The sequence below is a fragment of the Poecilia mexicana genome, unplaced genomic scaffold (assembly GCF_051168715.1).
Source record: "Poecilia mexicana isolate PSO_F unplaced genomic scaffold, ASM5116871v1 scaffold_15, whole genome shotgun sequence".
Classification (NCBI taxonomy): domain Eukaryota; kingdom Metazoa; phylum Chordata; class Actinopteri; order Cyprinodontiformes; family Poeciliidae; genus Poecilia; species Poecilia mexicana.
The window spans coordinates 22,832,807-22,855,390 of NW_028263384.1; the positions used below are offsets into that span (position 1 = coordinate 22,832,807).

At 37.8% G+C, this 22,584-nt stretch overlaps 2 protein-coding genes across 2 annotated transcripts; both read left to right on the plus strand.

Annotated features, from left to right (window-relative positions):
• Positions 1 to 488: 488 nt before the first annotated feature.
• LOC106903913 (sialic acid-binding Ig-like lectin 13) lies at positions 489 to 4,527 on the plus strand. The gene is made up of 8 exons (XM_014967952.2): positions 489 to 617; positions 777 to 1,160; positions 2,081 to 2,383; positions 2,453 to 2,707; positions 2,811 to 2,846; positions 2,999 to 3,089; positions 4,164 to 4,207; positions 4,352 to 4,527. Exons 1-8 carry the CDS (start codon positions 524 to 526, stop codon positions 4,384 to 4,386), a joined length of 1,242 nt encoding a protein of 413 aa, XP_014823438.2. The 5' UTR covers positions 489 to 523; the 3' UTR covers positions 4,387 to 4,527.
• Positions 4,528 to 8,679: 4,152 nt separating this feature from the next.
• Positions 8,680 to 22,584, plus strand: tm9sf3 (transmembrane 9 superfamily member 3). Its single transcript, XM_014967958.2, has 15 exons — positions 8,680 to 8,870; positions 11,207 to 11,402; positions 11,508 to 11,630; positions 13,738 to 13,898; positions 15,326 to 15,403; positions 16,119 to 16,250; positions 16,352 to 16,518; positions 17,073 to 17,167; positions 17,240 to 17,370; positions 18,108 to 18,247; positions 19,061 to 19,129; positions 19,207 to 19,353; positions 19,876 to 19,959; positions 20,055 to 20,131; positions 21,119 to 22,584. Exons 1-15 carry the CDS (start codon positions 8,778 to 8,780, stop codon positions 21,184 to 21,186), a joined length of 1,761 nt encoding a protein of 586 aa, XP_014823444.1. The 5' UTR covers positions 8,680 to 8,777; the 3' UTR covers positions 21,187 to 22,584.

The window sequence follows — 22,584 nt, forward strand, 5'->3', positions numbered from 1 at the left end:
TTTAATGCCAGAACTTTTATGTTTTTCTTTTTCTTTTTCAATACGTTTTAGTTAGGAAATTTAAATGTGACATTTATCTATGATGGTCTATTAGCGCCGTTGTAGGTAGAAGAAAAAAGTAAATTTTCTTCCAAAAAAAATCTAAAACAATGTTTTAAAAAAAATAAAAATAAGTAATTAATAATCATGTCTGGGTTTGAAATGTCAAAGAAATTTTACAAAAAAACCTCAAATTTCTAGATTGATCTCAAAAACTTTCTGGTGAATAAATAATGGTTTAAAAAGTTTAAATCTTTTCAAACAAAATTTCCAAAAGTCAAATGTTTTTGACTTTTGAAATTCAGAAATTTCCAAAATTTTTCTAAAAAATTTCTAAGATTAATCTCAGTTGTGGTGGAAATTTACTCCTGTTTTTGGCTCTAGGACTCTGCTGTATCTCGCTGATGTAATTTGATATTTTAATTAATTATCGGCCGTTATTTAAGCTGAACTCTAACTTTTCCTTCATCTCGTCTCTGAGCTGATGGAGGGTCGTAGATGTGTGATGGCCGCCCTGTCTGACGACATGCTGACAGTGCTGACAGTCAACTTGTTACTGAGTGTCTCCTTTCTTTCAGGTGAGCTGTTTGTTTTTTCACATTGAACTAGAGCCTCAAGTAATGGATCCTGTTCTTCTTTAAAGAGACTTTCAGCTCTGATGGAGTTTCTGGATCGGGAAGTTTTTCTTCAGGCGCATTTTGCTCCACGTTGTCCTCATATTTACGTCGCTTTTACAGGAAGACCGACTGGATGTGAAGAGGCCAAAGGCTTCATCTTTACTGCACCGAGAGAGATCGAGGCACTGAGTGGAGCCTGTTTGCAAATCCCTTGTAGCTTTACAGTGAAACCACAGCACAAGTTCAATCCTCGGAGAAAAACATTTGGAGTTTGGTTAAAACCTGGAGCCCCGATTCTCAACAGTCCGAAAAACGTGGTTTACAACAGCAGTCAGCTGAAAAACAAATATGACATGAACATTACTGGAAACTTGCGGGAGAAGAACTGCACCACCGTGTTTTCTAAGATAAACTCAGAGCAAGAGGACAAATACTACTTCAGGATTGAGAACGGCCCGTTCAAAATAAGCGCTCTTTGTAAGCCGGTGAACGTAAACGTTAGAGGTGAGACCATTTTGTTTAATAATGAAGCATTTTTGGTGTAAACCAACTATTTCCATTACAAATATGCGCAAAATTTGGTCAATATTCTGCAGTGTTTTTATTGAACAAGAAATTAAATTTAAATCAAACGTGAATAAGTTTGTTCGCGCGATATTTCATTAAAAATCTTGCCGCGCCATCATCTTCTGGTGCCGCGGCAACAATGTTGATCATGTGGTGCGAAAAAAAACTGCTGCCACTGCAGTTTTGGGAAATTACAACTTCGTATAAGAGCTATTGTAGAAGGAAATAGATTTCCACCACAAAACATTTTCAGATTAATATCAAACTTGGACATTTCTTTTGATTTTTGAAAATTAAAACTCTTTGACTTTTTAAATTTTTCTGAGTTTCGTAATTTAAAAAAAGGGGTCGCCTTTTGAAACTCAGAAATGTGCACGTTTTTTCAGGAAGATGTTTGAGATCAATTTAAAAAGTTCTGAGTTTTTTGACTGAAATTTACTTCTTCTCTTTCTGCCTATAACAGCCCTTATACACCATTGTATGAAATAATCAAATTTTGATATGGTCAAACAATCCACCTCATCTTAGCCCAAAAGCTTTTTATCGAAAAATGAGAGTTTATTTATTTTAAATTGTTGTGTTTCCATTAAGCACATTTATTTTCAAAATGTTAAATTGTGCCGTTATCTGCTCAACATACATAATGAAAAGTTAAACATCTGCTGTAGGATCATTAACAGGATCAGAGTCCAGAGTTAAAGGCAGCAGTTTGTCAACACAAACTGAACATTTTACCCACTTAATTTTTAAATGTGTTCTTCATTTTTCATCATCCTCCATCTTTTTATGCTCCACATGTCGAGTAAATCTGCTGTATCTCACTTTGTGAAATGTGTGTGTGTGATGTGAAAGCACAGATTCTGCTTGGAGACCCAGGATTGAAATCTCAGGTGACTTGAAGGAGATGAACTCTGTCATTATAACGTGCTCAGCTCTCACTCCCTGTCCACAATCGCCTCCTGAACTCACCTGGAACCTGGAACCAGACCACCGCAGACTGACGGAGAAGAACACAGACGGAACGTTTACAGATAAAATCCAGAAGAACATCACGCTGTCAGACACACATGATGGATTCAACATCACCTGCTTCGTCAGATATCCTGTGGATGGAGGAAAATACAAGGTCGCAAAGGCAGAAGTGACCCTCAGTGTTTCCTGTAAGTGACCCGGTCAGGACATCAGCTAGTTCTCATCAGTAAACTGAACGTGTGTCACATTTTCCACAGATGCTCCCAAAAACACTTCAGCTTCCATCAGTTTGTCAGAAGATGGTTGGGTGAACCTGACGTGTTCCAGCACAGCCAATCCTCCCGTCAGCTTCTTCACTTGGTTCAGGAACAGCACAAATGGAACCATGGAAGTAGCCGACGGAGACATATATGGACTCAATATCACCAAGGAGGGGATTTATTACTGTGTGGCCACCAACGATCTTGGTAATCAGACGTCTCCAGAGGTTCATCTGGCTGGTCAACGAAAAGGTAATCGGAGAAACATGGAAGGTGGTTAGTGTGCCTGAATACTGCAGTAAAAGCAGATTTAAACAGTCTGATTGATTCAGCCTTTGTTTGTTTTTCCTCTCAGGGAACATTCAGCATGAGGGTCCTTATGAAAGAAGAGGTACTCTGCTATTTCACTGAAGAATTTTCTGTCCCCTCAATTTTTCTAGTCATGCTCTACTTTGTTTTATAAGTTTGTGGCTATAAAGTGATGGCTATGAAATATATGAACTCTAAAAATATATTGCATGTCTTTTTTTTCACATCTTATAGTCCCAGTAATCATTAGTACTCCAGTTAAGACTTCACTTGTGTCAGCATTATTCATTATTTTGGTTGGCTCCTTCATCAAAATCCTCATGTGGTGAGTATGAGAATGTGAGTGTGTGTATCCATAAACTATTCCCAGCACTGCAATTAATCTCTTTCCTAAAAACTCTGCACACAAATACAACATTATTAACATTATTGTTTGTTTTATACTAAAACAAACTAAAAGCCCACCCCTCATCTATTTCCCCCGCTTAATCAACATTTCAAAATCCAATAAAAACTATTGAGAGGACCCAGGAATAGATTTAAAAAATTCACACCTTGAAAATAACTGCAGCAAAGTGGGACTGAATCAGCATTTGCTCCCCACCGGTTTTATAGTAAGATGTCAGGCATAGCTGGTATTTTCGTACAATTCAGCCATATGTGTCCAAAACTGTGTCGGTTGGTTTTTTTTCCTGGTCAAATTAAAATGCTGATTTATATTGTAGGAATACTGACGCATGTCACAGAGCCTTTTCGTTTACCCTGGGTGTCATCAAAATGTACTGTTCTCCATTTTGTAATCACAAGAATGAATAAAAAACTCGCTGAATCCTTTATTGGAAGAAAGAAGAAAAACTGACTTCTTACTTGGAAGCAGAGAAAGTAAAGGCTGGGTCCTGTCTGCTTCCTCCAGGTTGTAAGAATATATAGATAATATAAAACAACAAATTATTTCCAATTGTTGCTTCTCTAAACATCCTGCCCTGTTTAGATTCTCCTAAAATCAGAAACATTTGTGCATAAATCCCGTTTTACCTGCTTTTAGAGATGGCGACCAATGAGCGCCATCTGGTGGTCGTGCTATTAAGCAAAGGCTGTGAATACTTTAAATGTGATTAATTAGCATTTTCTTCGGCATTGTCACAATGGCAAACGTGTGTGTAGAATTTTGAGGTAAGAGATTCATGTAATACCATTTGCAGAGAAAGAAAACAATAGATTGCTGTAAATACTTTCTAGATGTAGTACTTGAAATTTTTAAGTGTAAAAATATTTTTGTAATTTGGGCTGCAAAAAAGTCTGTAGCCCACTGAGCCTCTCACTCCTAATGCAGGAGCTGGTTCTTGTCTCCTATCATAAACTGCAACAATTATTCTGACCACTCTAAAATTTCTTCCAGGTTTCTTAAGGTCGTACATCTATCTCCAGAAATACCCCAAAAAGGTGTGGTACTATGCAGTTCTCATTATAGACAATATTCATGAACAAATAATTCATCAATATGCTCTTTAAGTCACCAGTTAGTATCCATGAGTATTTTATATTTTTGTTTTCCCTTCTAATTTCCCACATACTCACACCACTAAGGACAACGGTCTCAAAATGCGAGTCAGAAGAAGTGATGTTCGATATGAGGATCTAAACTCCTGGATAAAACCGACCTCCATGCGTAGCAGCAGGCAGTCACAGGACACGACCTACACACAATCAGTCTCCAGGTCAAAACGCAGCTGAGCAAGTGAATAAACATTGACCTCTCTGACTGTCAGGTGTTTGCTTCATATGAGAGAACCTGAAAAATCCATTTAGTGGGATTTTATTGCTAATTGTTAAATTATTGGAAACTCCAAGCTATCGCAACCAAAAAAATGTGCATTTCTTTGCAATACTAATAGCCGTTTTGGATCTTTATGCCTAAAACATTTGAGTTTGCTGTATAGTAACCATGGAATTTAAAGGAAGATCTTTGTAAAACAATCTGGATGTCTTCTTTTAAATTTTGATTGATACAGATTTAAACCTGTGTCTGATGACGACAAAACAACATGATGCTAAGACCTAAGAGTATGTGGGTGGAGCCAGAGGGAAAATGTCAATTCCTCACCGTTTCCATCCATCCATCCATCCATTTTCTGTACACCCTTGTCCCTACTGGGGTCGGGAGGGTTGCTGGTGCCTCTCCAGCTAACGTTCCAGGGGAGAGGCGGGGTCACCCTGGACAGGTCGCCAGTCTGTTGCAGGTTTGCATATGGTTGGCTGTAAATCGCATGTCATCAGATTTGCACCAAACTGGATATGAATGACCACTGATGATGCTGACACTGACTACACTGTGCTGCTTAAATTACACCTGGACACAGCATTGGGTCTGCACCAGATTGTTTTGTGATTAATCGGGGAGCAAAATATAGGAGCTGCTTGTTTTAAGTCAATATTGATGAAAAAGTTCTTATTTCATTGGCTGATTATTTAAGTTATAAGAGGGGGAAATATTTTAGTGAAATAATCTGTCAAAGGAACAATAACTTTTTTCAAGTTTCTTTAGAATGATGAGTTGTTAAAGTTCCTCTGTGTACAGATGACAATGCAGATCAGTGTCCGTCCTGTGATTGGACAGATCAGTGGCCGTCCTGTGATTGGACAGATCAGTGGCCGTCCTGTGATTGGACAGATCAGTGCCCGTCCTGTGATTGGACAGATCAGTGGCCGTCCTGTGATTGGACAGATCAGTCTCCGTCCTGTGATTGGTGGCTTCCTGTCCAGCAGGAAGTTGTGTACAGAGTTTAAAAGCTGCTGCAGGACTGCAGACATTCACAGGAAGCTGGAGCAGCAACGGTTCTGCTGAAGGTTCTGCTGGGTGAGTTGGACACGCTGGACACACTGGAGACACTTCCACTGGTCCCAGGGAGGATGCTCCATTCTGTGACTCTCAAACTTCCCTCTGATTCTGTTTTAGACTGAAACTTCTTTGCATATAAACTGTGATGAAAGGAAGCGTCTTTATCATGTTCTGATTAAGGGCAGCAATTCCAACGTCCCTGTGTGGAGGATCTCTGATCCACCCTGAGTGGGTCCTGACTGCAGCTCACTGGTGGTAGGAAGGAAACGTGACAGTTTTATCTGCAGATGATCTTGTTCTCTGTGTGTTCATGATAATCTTATCTTTCTGCAGGATTAATGTAGCAATGTTTAAAGTTCATCGATGGAGAGCTAAACAGTAGAACCAGGTAATCTGATACGATCCTGTGATTTATACGGACCAGGGCCAATAAGCTTCGGAGGCCAATAACAGACGTCCCACCTGCTCCGCTACCAAGTTGTAATAATCGTCTTAAAATGTAAGTCTGTCTCTGAAAAACATGACTTCAGGTTTTCTGTCTCCAGTCTTGCTGCCTCTGCTTCAGCACACCTGAGTCAGGTAATCAGGCCACCACCAGAACCCATTTAGCTCAGATATGTTGGACCAGAGACACACGTAAAGGACGTAGGACACCGTCACTGAGGACTGGAGGTGGATACTCCTGTGACACTCCATGGATTTATTTTTCGTTCTTTCATTGTTCTCCATCATAATTCATTTTCTACATTATTACCTTTAATTTTACATTTTATTCTTATTGTGTTTTAGAGACTGTGCAGTTCAGCTGGCAGGAGAGGCAGCGACGACAACCAACCCCAGTTATGAGCGACGTGAGAGAAATATTGAAGTTATGACAGTAAAATCTTTGTTTCCGTCTCTACAGACAAGGTCGAGTGAAGAACATGTTTATGATTCTCATGTTTGTCTACAGTACCCGAAGCTCCTATTCCAACACATCTTCAGGGTGTCAACATGAATGTTGTTTAGGATACCCACGTGGACCCGACATGCGGCAGTGCATTCCTTACTGAAGAACCAGACAAGGACGTCGTCATGTAAGTTTGTTTCATCAATATCTCTCTGCAGGGATTAGAACCTTTCCGTTTTACAACATAAATAAATATATTGATATAAATTTTTCTACAGAGCGATTCAGCAATCATGCTGAAGCTTGATTGCTTCAGCATGATTATGGCAATGGCATTGATTTATGCCATTGCCATAAATCAATGGCATGATTTATGGTGTGATTGCTGAATGTGGAACATGCTTTGCATTTCTGATACCATCTACATTTATGAATGTGTGTGAATACATAGATTGGATAAAACTAACAACTGGGCTTAAATATAAACTATCATGAAATAAAATTCTCATCAGATTTCCTCTCAGGTGTAATTTTATAGTTGTATCTTCATCAGTTTGTAGTTTGTAGAATTAGGATAAATTAATAGTTGTTTTTTTTTCTCACCTGACCTTGACCTCCCTAATGGAGCTTTCTCTGCCTCAGAAATGAAAAAGTAAATCAATAAATGAATAAAAAAGAAACATTTCCTGTCTGATCGTCTTTACATTCATGGTTCAGTTTGTTCAGTTGATATTTTCCCTGAACTGAGTCTAAAAACGTGACATGAGTTTTAAATCACATGAAGAGAAACACTAGAAGTAATTTATTTATTCAGTTTTTGTCTTTATTTTACATCAGAAACAAACATGCAGCATCTAAACTCTGCAGCTCTGGAGTTACTGTTCCTGATTTAGTTCTAGTGAACTCTAACTCCAAAACCAAAGAGCTGTACTCAAAAATAATGAAACAGAAGTCGCATAATACAACAATCAAATAATAAAATCCTAATAATTAAAAAAACAACAAATTTTTAATAAAGATGCAAAAGAAATAAAAAGTTCAATAATTAAACACAATCTAAAAGTCAAAATCTGAAATGAAAGAGAAATTTAAAAAAAATATTTTAAAACGGGTCTAATTAATGGTAGTTTCTGGTTGCCACAAATTTAACATAAAAATGATATAAAATTTTCCTCTTTTGCAGTCAAACAAAGTATCATTGTGAATTTTAACAATTGTTTTAAGGTCTTGTTTTTAAATGTGCCCCTTTTTAACTTTGAGCCCCTGCCCCTCCAAAAGTCTCTGCACGGCCCTGGTGTATATAAATTATTCCAATGCTATAACTCCTAAGCTTCCACTTCAGTTCTGTCACTTAAATAATGTTATCCAATGTATTTAATGTTGACACAAACCCAGTGTTTGTGAACATGACAATAGCAGTATAGCTTAGCTACCTGTCTGTGTTCTACTAAAACTCTACTTTAGTTATATTATTAAACCATGAGTCTAAATTGAGGCCTACTCAAAACAACCAAAAATCAATTTAATATTTCAACACTAGCTAAGATTAAACATAATTAAAACCAGCATAATTAATATTTCCAACAAACCCCAGCCAATTCCTGAACAGATGTTTGGAACAGATAAATGAAAATTCTCATTAGTTCTATTCTGAGAAAAAAAATAATTTTCAGATTATTTTTTAGATTAATTTAATTTTGAAATTAAAGTTAGAATTCTGACTTTAATCTCAAGATTCAGATTTTAATCTCAGGTTTTTAACCTTAATCTCAGAATGATTACTTTCTTCCTCAATATTCTGACTTTAATACCAACATTCTGTGATTAAAGTCAGAATAAAATTATTTTCAATGGCCCTAATCCTCTTCCGTACTTTTAGGTATACTCCATAAATATGCCAATTTAAGAATAGCAAACAGGGTGCCAGCTTTAGGCCATTGAGAACAATTTAAAAGTGTTATTTTATGATAAAACCCCGCACCGTCCACGCGTGGTCGGGTCGTCAAAGGTGAAGCTCTGGTCTTGGCAGTCGGGATGACGTGGCTGAAGCCTGCGGAAGATGCGCCGACAGAGTTCCTCCAACCACCGCTGGAGCCATCGCTTTCTACGCTGATTGGACACCGAGCACCACGTGACTCCTCTCGACCAATCCAGCGTAGGTTCGGTGAGAGCGTACAGAGAGCATCCCTGAAAACTGCCTCTGTCATACAACCAGGAAGAAGGTGGGATATTAGCCCAGCGTTGCTAACAACCCCAATCTTTCTGCATACTTTCACCAAAAAATAATGGGTTCTTCCCGGTGGAAGTTGGCAGTGGCGGCGTTCCTTGCAGTAGTGGGCTCTTTATTACCTGTTGACGCGGACGAGCATGAGCACACGGTAAGACGACGTTTAAATGAGGCCGACTGAGAAAGAGGGGGGGAGCGTTGAAAAATAATGGACGTTTATGCTGTGGGTAAGCTGCTAGCTGCGGTTCAAGAAACATGATCACATACATACCAGGGTGTATAACTTTAGTCTGTTGAGTGATAAATCGATACTTGCTGTGCTATTGAACAGATAAGCATTCAGTTAGCCAGCGAACATTCAACCCTTAATCGGCCTAACCGCTCATGCTAACTGTTAGCTTTTCACAACGGCTCCATACTAGCTTTCCTTTAGCACCGGTGGAATCTGTTCTTACAGCACCAAGGGGCTTCCATTAGTCAGTTGAGCAAATTTAAACTACATTTAGCCTTAAAACAAAAGTAGAACCGTAAATAGGCTAAGCTGGAACACATGGGAAACGTTGAGGCCTGTTGGTATTTACTCTGTTATTCGTTTGATTCGTCGGATACTATCTCGAAGTGTTGAGCAGGTCTTGGATTCATTGATCAGTCTGAATATTAAAAAAAAAACCTGGTGTAGGTATGAAAGCAGTCGGATGAGTAGACTAATACAACGTGGAAGTTCACTTCCTTCAACGTAAGCAAACACAGCCACGGCATATCGCTTTCTAGAGTAATACAGGTGTACCTGAAAGTGATAACTGGTACATTTTCATTAGTTTGCATTCAAATTTGAATACAATGGGCATCTGTTTTAGAATCAATACAGAGTAAAAAATATCACGATATTTAAATGAACGTTTTGTATTTCTACTAGAGTAGGGGGGGAACCTTAAGTTAATTGACATGTAATAATCCTACTTTGAGTCCAAATGTTATGTTCGTTACTGTAGAATAAGATATTAACATAATTAAAAACGAGTAATTCTGCCTTAAAATAAAAAAAACATTCCGCTTAGATTCATTTTGAAATGAGACCTTTTTAAACCTTGAAATGGATCTATAAATTATTTTTCCGTTTTGGATGGAATATTAACCTGACCTGGGCTAATATTTGAGAAAAGAGATTCTAGAAAATTTGGGTGGTTTGAAGATTTATTCTCATCTTCAGGTAAATTTAACATAGTTTAGCTATTAACTTTGTCTATTTTGCTAGTAGGTATTGAGAAAAATAAAAATAAATGAATGCTAATTTTTGTGTGTTAAATTTGCATTTGAAAATATTAGCTCTATAACTGTCAACAGCAAATAAAAGGTGTTTAGTTTTGGAGGCATCAGCAACTCACTTTTAATGACATACCCAGTCCTACTTCTGGAAAAATAATAATTAACATTGTTTATCTTTCTTATAAAAAGATAAAGATAAATACATGACATTTATTGTTATCTTGGTACATAATTTAAGCTAAAAAGAACTCACAACATTCAATAGTTTAAGTGCATTCTTATGCAGAATATATGCTCTTTTTATGTTAACATCAGTAAACCAAGGTAGTAATAAAGGGTTAATTAGTTGGGCTATCTGCTTGGATAATGTTGGCAGTCAGTGCAGCCAACTATTTTAGTTTCCACACCATCATTTTTTCCAAACAACCAAATTAACCTTTCCTGTAAGCAAAGGAAAAGTATAGTGGCCTTCTTTCAGCCAGCTGATCTGCAGTGTAATGAGAAACAGATTGTAAGCTTGTTGCAATAAATCAGTTAATTGCATGATAAATTAAAACAAACTCAATAATTTACATTTGCATGATTTATCATTTTCTTTCTATCTTTCTACCATAAACTGGATCATAAAAATCTTCAGTCTGGTGTTTGGGTCACAACTAAACCTTTTTTTGAAGGATAGTTTTGTTTATAGAGACTTCATGATTAATTTTATTTGTTGTTTTATTTATTTTGGATATTTAAAATGTCTTCCAGTTCTAGTGTTAAATGTTCATTACAGTTTATTGACCTTTGAGAATGCGTTCTTGTATTATTATAACCTTTGCATTATATTACTTGAAAATAGTCTCAAAACAACAACATTATTGTTTATTGCAATAACTTCTGGGGTAATTTATTGTTCAGCAAAATTTGTTATTGTGACAGATCTATCAGGTTGGCATCGCAATAAAAAGATTTCACTTTTGTGCAATTTTGAAACACTTTTGAAAACCTCGTCATGCCTTGATGTCAGTAACGGACTGATGCATACTTTACGCTTTAATGGTTTCCCTTTTTTATTTAAACCTCATTATCACAGTCTGCTGAGTTGCCACTGATATGAAACTGTACCTAAAGCTAATCATGGCTCAAGACTGTATATTCAGAAACCTGATGGACTTGCAGAACAGGTGCAGCATTCTTGAACTGCTCTGAATAAATCCCTTTATTTTCCCTTCGTAGTACACAGATAAGGAGGAGGTTGTTTTATGGATGAACACAGTGGGGCCTTACCACAATCGACAGGAGACGTACAAGTATTTCTCTTTGCCCTTTTGCGCGGGTTCCAAGAAGACCATCAGTCATTACCATGAAACCCTCGGAGAGGCTCTGCAGGGGGTGGAGCTGGAGTTCAGCGGCCTGGACATCAAGTTTAAAGGTTTTCTGCTTTGTTTGGCCCAAACGCACGAAAAACTGTTAATGCATGTATGTTTCACATTTTATGGGACCTAATTGAAAATGTTTTGTCCCATTATCTCTGCAGAGGAAGTCATGCAGAACACATACTGTTCAATTGACTTGGACAAACCCAAACAGGATGCCTTTGTTTACGCTATAAAGAACCACTACTGGTATCAGATGTACATCGATGACCTGCCCATCTGGGGTAAGTGACGCTACTTTCAACCTCTGGGGTTTTGGTTGATGCTGAAAAGTTTTGGGATTTTTAAATATTGCTATGTTTTTCCCACCAAAAAGTCAAAGGGATCAACCCAGTTCTGGGAATGAAGCTGCATGACTGTGCTGTTTACTCGTTCATTACTACTTCATTTACCTTAAAACGGATTTAGGATGCAAACGATCCACAGCAACTTACCGTTAGTGTATTCACCTGTGCGAAAGAGCTTTGATGTCACACAACCTGTACTATTAGAGGGATGTCAAAGGCACTTCTTAGGTCTCTTCCTCTTCACGCTAAACTTGTAGTCACGTTTTGTTTTTTTTTGTTTTTTCGCAATCGTGGCCACCACTCCTCCGGCTGATTAAACATCCACCCGTCTGCATGCGGATGTTGCATGCAGTGGGTGAGGCTCTGATATTTACTCTGCTGCATTTAAGGGGTTAAAACGTGATTCATCACTTCTGAGATGCTTAGATATTTAGATCAAACATCTTACATTTATATCCTGAAACATGCCAACAAGCCAAACACATGGATTCAGTTGGATTGAAGTTTTAAGATAACTTAATAAAATTCACTTTGGGTTGCACTGAGTCGATTGCACTGAGTCATCGACTTTCCAGCAAGCATGACGGTGAACTGTATGCACAAGCTCAAACACAGCAGATCTCGACTTTATTACTTTATGACCTTGGAGAAACACTTGACAGTGTTATCAATTTTATTGCGTTCAAACCGGGCTATTATGTGGATGGGGAAGACACTGGCTGCTACATTTGATTCTAAATGTTCATTATTTGTAGCATAAAAGTATTTCTTGTACCTTCTTAATGATTCTCTTACTAAAAGCAAACTAACAGTTTCTGCACAGAAGCAGAATTGTTACTTTGCTTCTGAAAGTAGTACAGAAAGTGATACTTTAGCTTCCCAGCATTTTTGTAAATATTTGTGGTGAATTGGTGCAATATAAAAAAACTGAATTACTAAAGCTAACATTTTTGGCAATTTTTTGTACTAACTGTATACCAGAAAGCAGAATAATAGTAAATAAATATATATGGTGCTCTGTTGCCTTGGAGCAGAAGGTTCTGGTAGGGATGGGCATTTATCCTGTCATTTATCGTGATAAATTTCAATTAATGTTTAAAATCTCCCAAAACTATCTGTATTGTCAGGGTTGTTTCATATTTTCTCTATTATTTCAGTAAGACTATCAATAAATGTCAATAAATTTGAAAAAAAGAAAAAAAAATTATATATATATATTATATATATATATTCCTGCCTCTGTGTGCATTTTAGTGACATAAATCACACTTTTTTATGTGGCTGGTGTCCTAAAGAAGCCTGCAAATGCATCCATTTTCTATCAAGAGTGGTATTTGTTTGTGGGGCTAATTAATAGTTTAATCATTTTTTTATTGTTATTACAATATTGCCAATATTGTGATAAAACTTTACCTTTATGTCACCTCTATAAATTACCCTTAGGTTTCATTGCATGCATAGTAGTTTGTCCTGTTTCTCTAAGTAAATCATCCCACCTCTCCCATAACAATTATTAAAATAACCCTTTTATTATTTATGTTTACAGATAAGTGCTTAATTATAATATTGAAGTAGAAAATAAACATCCAGATTCACCCTTCAAGTCCAAAGGGAACAATATGTGTTCCTGTTAAACTCTTCGCTTGGTTTTAATGGAGACTGAAACTTGCAAAATGAAACGTTATGAAAACAGAAATGGAATAAATTTGGTTAACTGCACATGAACAATGTAGGCGAAGAGTTAATCAAATTCTCTTAAATCTATCAAAGTTTAATCAGTGGAAACAGACGAATTCAGATTTCATTCAGCAGCTTAAATGAAGTCACATAGTTTATAGAGGACATTGATGCGTTTATTATAGTTGACCTTCATTATAGATGGACTATAGATAGTTGTGGCAACCCAAGTGACACGCAATGCAACAAGCTTCCCCTTATTTTGGTTTGCACGTCCTGACTAGCAGCGCTGCGTTCAGACTTGAGGCCCTATCAGCACTTTTGCCTCTGTCAGATCAGTGACTCCATCCATCTCGTTTTCTTTAAGGCATCGTCGGCGAGGCGGACGAAAACGGAGAAGAACATTACCTCTGGACGTACAAAAAGCTGGAGATCGGCTACAACGGCAACAGGATCGTTGACGTAAACCTGACGAGCGAAGGCAAAGTGAAGCTCATGCCAAACACCAGAATCGCCATGTCCTATTCTGTGAGTACTGAGAGCTCTTTGTACATAGTATGCAAATGTTAGGCTTCCGTTTCGTGATTTCATTAGACTCTGGGAAATGCAAATACGTTTATTTGTTCTGTGAAATATATTCAGCTTATGAGACGACACCGCACTGGGTTCACCAGAACTGAACTAAGCTATGAATCTCCCCGTTTTTAACAATTGGATTAAAAAGTTCAGATGGTTGGGGTTAGGCAAATGAATGATTAAATTCCAATCTATTAAATGTTTTGACATAATTAAATATACTTTCAGTCAGACTAATCATCAGGATACTTGAAGTGAAGATTAGTTTGTCTAACATTTGCTACTTTTAACAACATATGTTTTAATGTTATATATTTGAATACAAAAGTGATGACATAGCAAAGCCACTGCCATGAACAAACTGTTGTTTTGCATAAAAAGCAGAACTTCTGATTTTTTTCTCATTGACTCGAGTGCATGAATGTGTATTTAAAGACATTATAATGACTTTTTAAAAATCTGTAAAAAAAAAAAAAGCTATGTGGCAGAGATTATCAATACAACTTAAAAAAATCCAATCAACTGCAATAAAACGTTAACATAAAACACTAAAAGTCTTTTTAAATTATTTGAATCAAAATAAATACAAAGTCTTCTACTGGACTTGTAATTGTTTGTTTTTACAAATTTACTTTCGTATTTAAAACAAAACAGTTATTCTTGCCCTAACTCTGTAGATCGCAGAAAAAGTCCAGGAAATGGATGAAGCCTGTTTGCTGTGAATCTAAAATCTTAAGCACTTCTCATTAGAGATATAACATCAGTATCGTCTGATAAACAAAACTGGGCCGATATTAATCCAGCATTTATTTTCATCTTCTTCTTTTTTTTTTAAATGTGTCAACAGTAGTGAAATATAATATATATATGATATCAGTTATCGACCAGAACAGCAATATTAATACCTATTGGCCAGAATTTTCATATCATTAAATCCCTACAAAAAATGTTAAAAAGAAAAATAAGTATAAGAAGCTGACAAGTAATCACTTTTTACAGTTTTAAAAAGTTTTTTTTTTATGTTTTACTGACTAGTCTAAAAAACCAGAAATTCACTGTGAATCATTTGCATTTTTTCCTCTTTTGAGAATCCCACAGACTGAGCAGTCCTGATTACATTTTACTGATTGACTTAATAAACTGAACTTGGAAACTTGTGGGGAGACTTAAAACAACACAATGTACTGCCGGTACATAGAATGCTGATGCCAGTGGTTTTACAAATAAATTATTAAATATGATCAGATTGACAACAATAAAATGTTTGAATCGCTTTCTGATTAGCTGCTAAGGGAAAAGAGGCAGGAAGTGGGGCGTGTCCACGGTTACCGTGGGTTACGGGATTTGACCTCAAATCCTGCCCGTTTGTTCCCACCCAGGTGAAATGGAAGAAGTCGGATGTGAAGTTTGAGGACAGGTTTGACAAGTACCTGGACCCGTCCTTCTTTCAGCACCGGGTGAGAGAAACGCTCCTCAGGTTTCATGCTGGGATGGATGCTGCTGTTCAGGAAGTGCAAATAAAACTGCTGCTTCTTTTTTTTTTAAGGATTTCTCAGAAGCAAAAACGTTTTTTTCCTGCTTTAGAGGAGTTTAAGTTTTTATCTATTCATATGTTCTTCCTCTTCTATCTCTGTCCTTCTCTTTGCTCATGTTCTGCTTCATCCTGATCCACAGTGTTTGTCATTTCCCCGTTTCATTTCTGTAACTCTCACTTTGGGAACTTCAGATGATTCAGACTAAATCCTCCACATTTTCTCAAATCACCCCAGTTTTACAGCAGATTCACTGACTTCCAGTCATTTACAGATTTTATTTAAAGCTTTGGCATGATTGTTTGTTTTGTTTCTCTTTATACAAAAAACTGGATGATATAAGTCTTAAATCTGCCCTGGGTTTACTTGCATTATTATGCCATTATGTTACTTGAAAACAGTTTCAAAACAAAAATATTATAGTTTATTGCGATAACTTCTGGGACAGCTTATAAAAAGTGTTATTAGAACAGGCCTACCCAAAGCAAATCAAATCAAGTTTCCCTTCTCATTCTCATCTCCCGTTTCTTTTCGTTTCTACTGAACGTCTTGTACAGTGTTTTTCTTGTAGTGTCACTGGGTGTCTGGAGATAAAATGAACTATCATTATGTTTATTTAACCTTTTTTTCCTGCCTTTAGATTCACTGGTTCTCCATCTTTAACTCCTTCATGATGGTCATATTCCTGGTGGGCCTGGTGTCCATGATCCTAATGAGAACCCTGAGGAAGGATTACGCCAGATACAGCAAAGAGGAAGAAATGGACGACATGGTGAGCGACCCGCGGGAACTTTGGTTTCATCATGCTGGTTTTAAACGCCTCTTCGTCGCTGAAGCTGCTCCGCTCTGCTTCCTGTCGCCGTGTGTCGACAGGACAGGGATCTGGGGGATGAGTATGGCTGGAAGCAGGTGCACGGCGACGTCTTCAGGCCGTCCAGCCATCCGCTCATCTTCTCCTCGCTCATCGGCTCCGGCTGCCAGATCTTCTCAGTCTCCTTCATCGTCATCATCGTTGCGATGGTGGAGGATTTATACACAGAGTGAGTATCTGAACTCTGAACATTGTGTTGTTTTTACTTAATTTCCATTTTCCATGGTAAATTAAATAAATACTAGAAATGCACCAATCCAAAAGTGAGAAAAATTCTACATTGGGTATCGGTGATAAAGCTCCTGGTCCATTAGGGAAGATCCGTTCAGTCTAATTCTATGCTTGACATGTTGCGTTATTTATTTTACATTATTCCTAACAGCACTTTCTGAGCCATTTGGAAAACGGTTTCCTGCAGTTTATTTTTATGTTTGACCAACATAGTCAACCTATTTGTTGTCTTTATACCATCTTTTTTTTTGTAATTGTGTTTTTTTTTTCCCAGCCGCTGCAGTTACGTCCCAAAAGTTTCCATTATCGATTGCATTTTATGGGTTTTGCAGCCCAGAAACATACTTTTGAAATTTGACAGAATGTGTTGCTATTTATAAGGGGTGCTAACAGAAAAAAACAATCAAAAAACTCAAATACATTTTATGTGGAATAAAACTTTAGAGGAAACTGTCCACCGGTCTGAACTCAAACCTTCTGTGTTTTCTGCAGGAGGGGCTCCATGCTGAGCACAGCCATTTTTGTTTACGCTGCAACCTCCCCTGTCAACGGCTACTTCGGTGGAAGTTTGTATGCAAAACAAGGAGGTAATAAAGCTTCCAAATCATAACCCATTAAAAAGAAAAACCCTTTAAAAAGGTTTGAATCTGTCACTGCAGGCAGGCGATGGATCAAGCAGATGTTCATCGGGGCCTTCATGATCCCAGCCATGGTGTGCGGGACGGCCTTCTTCATCAACTTCATTGCCATCTACTACCATGCCTCCAGAGCCATCCCCTTCGGGACCATGGTGAGTCGTTGCTTCACATTGCAACACGCAGAAGGAATCTGAGTCAACAGCTTGCGGTGTCGGCAGTCTGCTGCGACCCGATTAGAGCGCTGAGAATAAAACGTTTGGTGGAAGCAGCAGAAGCAACGAATCCGCTGGACAAACAGGAAACGGATTAAACTAAAGAGTTCAACTGAAATAAACGCATTTCACAGGACAACAACAATTCATCAACAACAACGATGTTCTTAACTAGAAACAGCTGCTTGAAGGCTTGGCTTGCTGCTCAGTCAGCATTCACAGCCTCTGTTTGACATTAAACATAAACCTGAATGTATTTTAGAGGAATTTTATGTGTTAGAACAAAAGAAAATGCATGAAACATCATAAATTCAACATAAAAATGTGTCTTTAGCCTCCTTTACTCTACCACCAAATGAAATTAAGGTCACATCTCTGATCAATATGCGGCTGGATAACTCTTCATTCTCCATATATTTATGTTCTTGTGCAGCTGAAGCCTCCATGAAATCACCAGAAACGATTCACTCCGTTTACTCTACGTGGTTTTATCCAGTCATAAACCTCCTACAGTTCATAACGAAGCCTTTTCTGCTGTTTCATTCGAGATCAATGGGGAAAAGTAAATTTGTCACTAATCAGTCCATCTGCTGATCATTTGTGTTGATTGATCCGACAGTTGGGGGGATATGAAAACACAGCAGATGTAAACAATATATTTTCTCTTTCCGCTCCAGGTTGCTGTCTGCTGCATCTGCTTCTTCGTCATTCTGCCTCTGAACCTCGTGGGAACCATTTTGGGGCGAAACCTGTCTGGTCAGCCCAACTTCCCCTGCAGAGTGAACGCCGTGCCGCGGCCGATCCCCGAGAAGAAATGGTGGGTGGATGATTTTACAGCAGGGAGCAGCACATACATTACTGCAAATTAAATGTACAGATGGACAAAACACAAAAATCTTTCCAAGTATTTCTGCCTAGACTTTAGTGTAAATATCTTGTCACACTTGGAATAAAACAAAACTAACTTACAGGTAACTTTTCAGCAAAATATAGGAGCTTGTTTTAAGAAAATAACTCCTCATTATTGAACAGCCACTTGAGAAAAGAAAAAGAAGGTTTTAAATATTTTCTCATTTGCAAAATGAAAAGATTTTGTTAAATTTTGACCTAATTAATGCTCTGAATGTTGTATCTCTGTCAAATGGCCTTTTTTTAGTCTGTACTCTGCACAATACAGTTATCAATTGATTGATTATTAAATTAGTTGACATTTATTTCAATAATTGATTATTGTTTCAGCCCTAGACTTTATAACCAACAAATCCCTGCTATTGTTTGCACAATCTTTACAGTTGCACATTTGAATATTCTTGCACAGGATTTTTTCTTTTGCTGTAAATCTGCCCCTGCTTGTACAGCCTTGTATTGTTATTTTTGTTGTTATATTTTACCTTTTGATTGAATCTGTGTGTTTGCTGCTGAAACACCTGAAGTTGTTTCCGTTCTGTAAGTCTGACCCGCCGACTCTGAGGACAAACTGCTGCTTTTCATGGAAACATCGGCTGTAAAATAGAAAAAAAACGTCCGACTTGTCCTTCTTTAAGTAATAAAACATGTTTAGAAAACATGTTTAGTCTCCCTGAAGGGAAATATAAACGCTCTGATTGTGTTGAATCTCGTCCTGCCTCAGGTTCATGGAGCCGGCTGTCATCGTGTGCCTCGGGGGAATCCTGCCCTTCGGCTCCATTTTCATAGAAATGTAAGTGTTTCCTGAGGAAATGATCCGGTTCTCCGTAAGATGCCGCAACGACACGCTCTCTCCTCCTCTCCTGTCAGGTACTTCATCTTCACCTCCTTTTGGGCCTACAAAATCTACTACGTGTACGGCTTCATGATGCTGGTCCTGGTGATCCTCTGCATCGTCACGGTGTGCGTCACCATCGTGTGCACATACTTCCTGCTCAACGCCGAGGATTACAGATGGTGAGCGTTTGTTTTAAACACACATCAGGGTTTTATTCTCTAGTTGATGTGTTTATGCTACAGAGGTGGCAGAGTAACCAAAAATGTACAGAGAATCCAGAAATTTTACTCAATAGTAAAAAAGTATTTGGTAAAAAGTCTAATCAACTGATCAAAACATCAACCACTTAATATTTAAAAATGACTTCGTCAGATGGACCAAAATATAAAGTTAAGTTAAAATTTTGGTATTTTCATTTGACAATAATTCACATAAGTAATAAAATCAGGCAAAAAGAAAATGTTTCCAAATTATTTATTTTCAATAAGAGACTTATGAAACTCTAACAAAAACTGCAGGTGTGTGTTTGTGTCTGGTGAATTTCAGTTAAAACATGAAAATGAAGAAATTTTACTCAAGAGCAGAGCAGAGATACTTCATTATAAAATTACTCGAGTGAAAGTAAAAAGTGCAGCGTAGTAAAAATATTTCCAGAGTAACTCAAGTAAATGTGAGTAAATGTTTGTTTGATGTTTCTCCAGGCAGTGGACGAGCTTCCTCTCTGCTGCATCTACTGCGGTTTATGTTTACATGTACTCCTTTTACTACTATTTCTTCAAAACTAAGTGAGTCATGGCTGTATTTATAATATTTGATAGAAAACTGAAATGAAATTAAAAGTATGTTCTTTGATTCTAAAATGTTTTCTTGTGCATTTCAGGATGTATGGGTTATTTCAAACGTCCTTCTACTTTGGGTACATGGCCGTGTTCAGCACTGCTCTGGGAATCATGTGTGGTGAGTTTCTGCTCTGATTTAAACACCAACATGTCACAAACTGAAGAAACATGGGTACTCTGATTTAAAGTTGAGAACATGCAGCTTCTAATTAGGACTTTATCTGCTTCCTTGTTAAATTTCTAAGTGATAAATTACCACCAGCTAAGAGTTATTTCAGAAATCCATTTTTCTGATGGTTAACCAGATAAAAAGTGGCACATTCTGCTGAGTTCATGGTAGAAATACATTAAAAGATGCAAAAAAACTCATTCCATTTTTTAATCCTCTTTTTAATTAGTACAGTTTCTGGTTATTTTTGTGTTTATCCAACTAATAATTGAATAGTAAAAGGAGCTCAATGGATTTTTTGTGCACAATTTGAACCGGGTGAAGCTAAAACTGCAACATGAGGAGTTTTGGTAAAAACATTTTTACACTCAGTAAGATTTTTTTTTCACCTTAAATGCAAAATGTGTATATTTTTGTACAGTTTTGCTTTAATTATTGCTCTGATTGTATTTTTTTTTTTCAAAACTGTTTTCAGTTGGTTCACTCTGGTTAGCAATTTATTACTAAATTAGTTGATTTCAATAATCGATTCATTGAAATTAATCAGATTGTTTCAGTCTTAGTTGCTGCACAACTGTTTTTGAAATGGTAAATTTTTCTCATGAGTAAGGGAAATCTCAAGAAGCCTGCATTTAGCCAGCTGACCAGCAGTATGCAGCAACAAGTGGGGGAGGGTCGTCACTGTTTTAGTCTGTACTCCATACATTCAGAACAAACTCTTCTTCTGCTCGTTTGATTTTGGCCCTCAAACATTTTAAATATCTCTGCCTAATGCCTACTCAGACATACTCCACACAACCCCCGTTTCAAAAAGTGTTTGTCAATCAGGTGTTTTTTTTTTTTTTTTGCCTTCTGGGCTCTCCGGTCCGACTGCTGCTCAGACATTTCCTAGAGCTCCTCTGCAGAACTGACCCGCTTCATTCAATCTGTTTCCAGGCGCCGTCGGCTACATGGGAACAAGTGCCTTTGTGAGGAAGATCTACACAAACGTGAAAATCGACTAAGCAGCGTAGCAGCAACACGGGGATTTGACTGATCCACCTTCGTGTTCTGGAAGACGGCAGGCACAAGTCATTTATTCCTTTCCCTCTTGCAGAGAGATTGTGAGAATCTCACTTTGTTCAACATTGTGTTTTTTTTTTTTTTTTTTTTTTCTGAATAAATTTCAACACCGTGACTTTAAGAGAGAGAAGTCTGTGGAGGAGATGTATTTTTTAATCAGTTGCTTTAGGAAAAGGTTGGGGGGGTTGAATGTTTAAAGCCGACTTTTCTCTCTTTTCCCCCCGAGCCAGTCCCAAACGAGACGACACGTTGACGGAGTAGCGTAGCTCTCTTCAGTGAAGAGGCCGGAGCGTTCGGAAAGCCTTGGTTCTGTTGCGTCGGATTATACGGGAGCCGGGTTCGTTTCTATTTTGTATTCCTGGAAGTCACTCGAAGTATCGTCGTCTCTCCGCCGTACCGTAGTTTGTTCTTTTACTTTCACTGAAAACAACAAAAACGCGCCGCCATGCTCCGTTTGGTGGCTTAATTCTCCAGAAGCAGTCCATCCAGTCGGTGAGGTTCTGACCAGCTGTCGGGTTTCTGAACTGGACAGGAACGGATCAGCAGCTGAGGTGCAGGAAGAACTGATTTTCTTTTTCTGTTTGTTTTTAATGGCCGTTTGATGTGATCCCATCTCCAAGTTAGTCTTGTTTTCTAAATGTTTGGGTTGAATGAAGTCTACATGTAAAGATAATATATGGATGGGGTGGCGTGTATATAACCTTAATAATGTACCTTTAGATGTAGATCCCAAATGTATTTTCGTTGTACAGTTTTACTACAGGGTGTTTTTTTTTTTTTTAATGAATCCTTTAGTTGCATTGATTTGTTTTTCTCTTAGTTCGGTGCTTGGGGTGGGCGCTGTTACAGCTTGCCTGAAACTGCATGAAGTTTTTTCCACATTTAACCACCTTCATCAAATTCTGCCTCCATTTTTTTCTGTTTCAAACTCCTGGAGCCACATTTCGACCCACTTTTCTTCTTTTGGGGGATGTTTTTTATTTGGATTTCAAAGCTTTAAAGAGGCCCCACGTCTTTCGGTAAGCTAAAAAGAAAAACGCCGTCTATCTGCAGGAACGAGGCGGCGCTTCGTTTCTGCTACTGTACAAAGTAAAGTTTATGTACACCTAAAACTAGATGTTTTCATCACCACACTGTGCTGCAGAGTGTTTCTCCCTACTTTGTGTAAATACAGTATGTACCCTACTTGTATGAGAAGTGGCAAATGCCTTTTTTCTAATTTCCAGTTCTCTCCCACTTTGGTTGATTTTTGGCACTTCATGTTGTGTACCAATGTCAGACATTTTGAACCTGCATATTAACTTGCTGTAAAAAGAAAATAAACATGTTTATGTACAGGG

Bases quoted from the DNA above. Each gene is read 5' to 3' on its own strand.
- tm9sf3 (XM_014967958.2), top strand. From the start codon at position 8,778: ATGGGTTCTTCCCGGTGGAAGTTGGCAGTGGCGGCGTTCCTTGCAGTA. The intron at 11,631-13,737 runs GTAAGTGACGCT...GTTTTCTTTAAG, and splicing joins CGATGACCTGCCCATCTGGG to GCATCGTCGGCGAGGCGGAC. The intron at 16,251-16,351 runs GTGAGCGACCCG...GTGTGTCGACAG, and splicing joins AGGAAGAAATGGACGACATG to GACAGGGATCTGGGGGATGA.
- LOC106903913 (XM_014967952.2), top strand. From the start codon at position 524: ATGGAGGGTCGTAGATGTGTGATGGCCGCCCTGTCTGACGACATGCTG. The intron at 2,384-2,452 runs GTAAGTGACCCG...CATTTTCCACAG, and splicing joins AGTGACCCTCAGTGTTTCCT to ATGCTCCCAAAAACACTTCA. The intron at 2,847-2,998 runs GTACTCTGCTAT...CACATCTTATAG, and splicing joins GGGTCCTTATGAAAGAAGAG to TCCCAGTAATCATTAGTACT.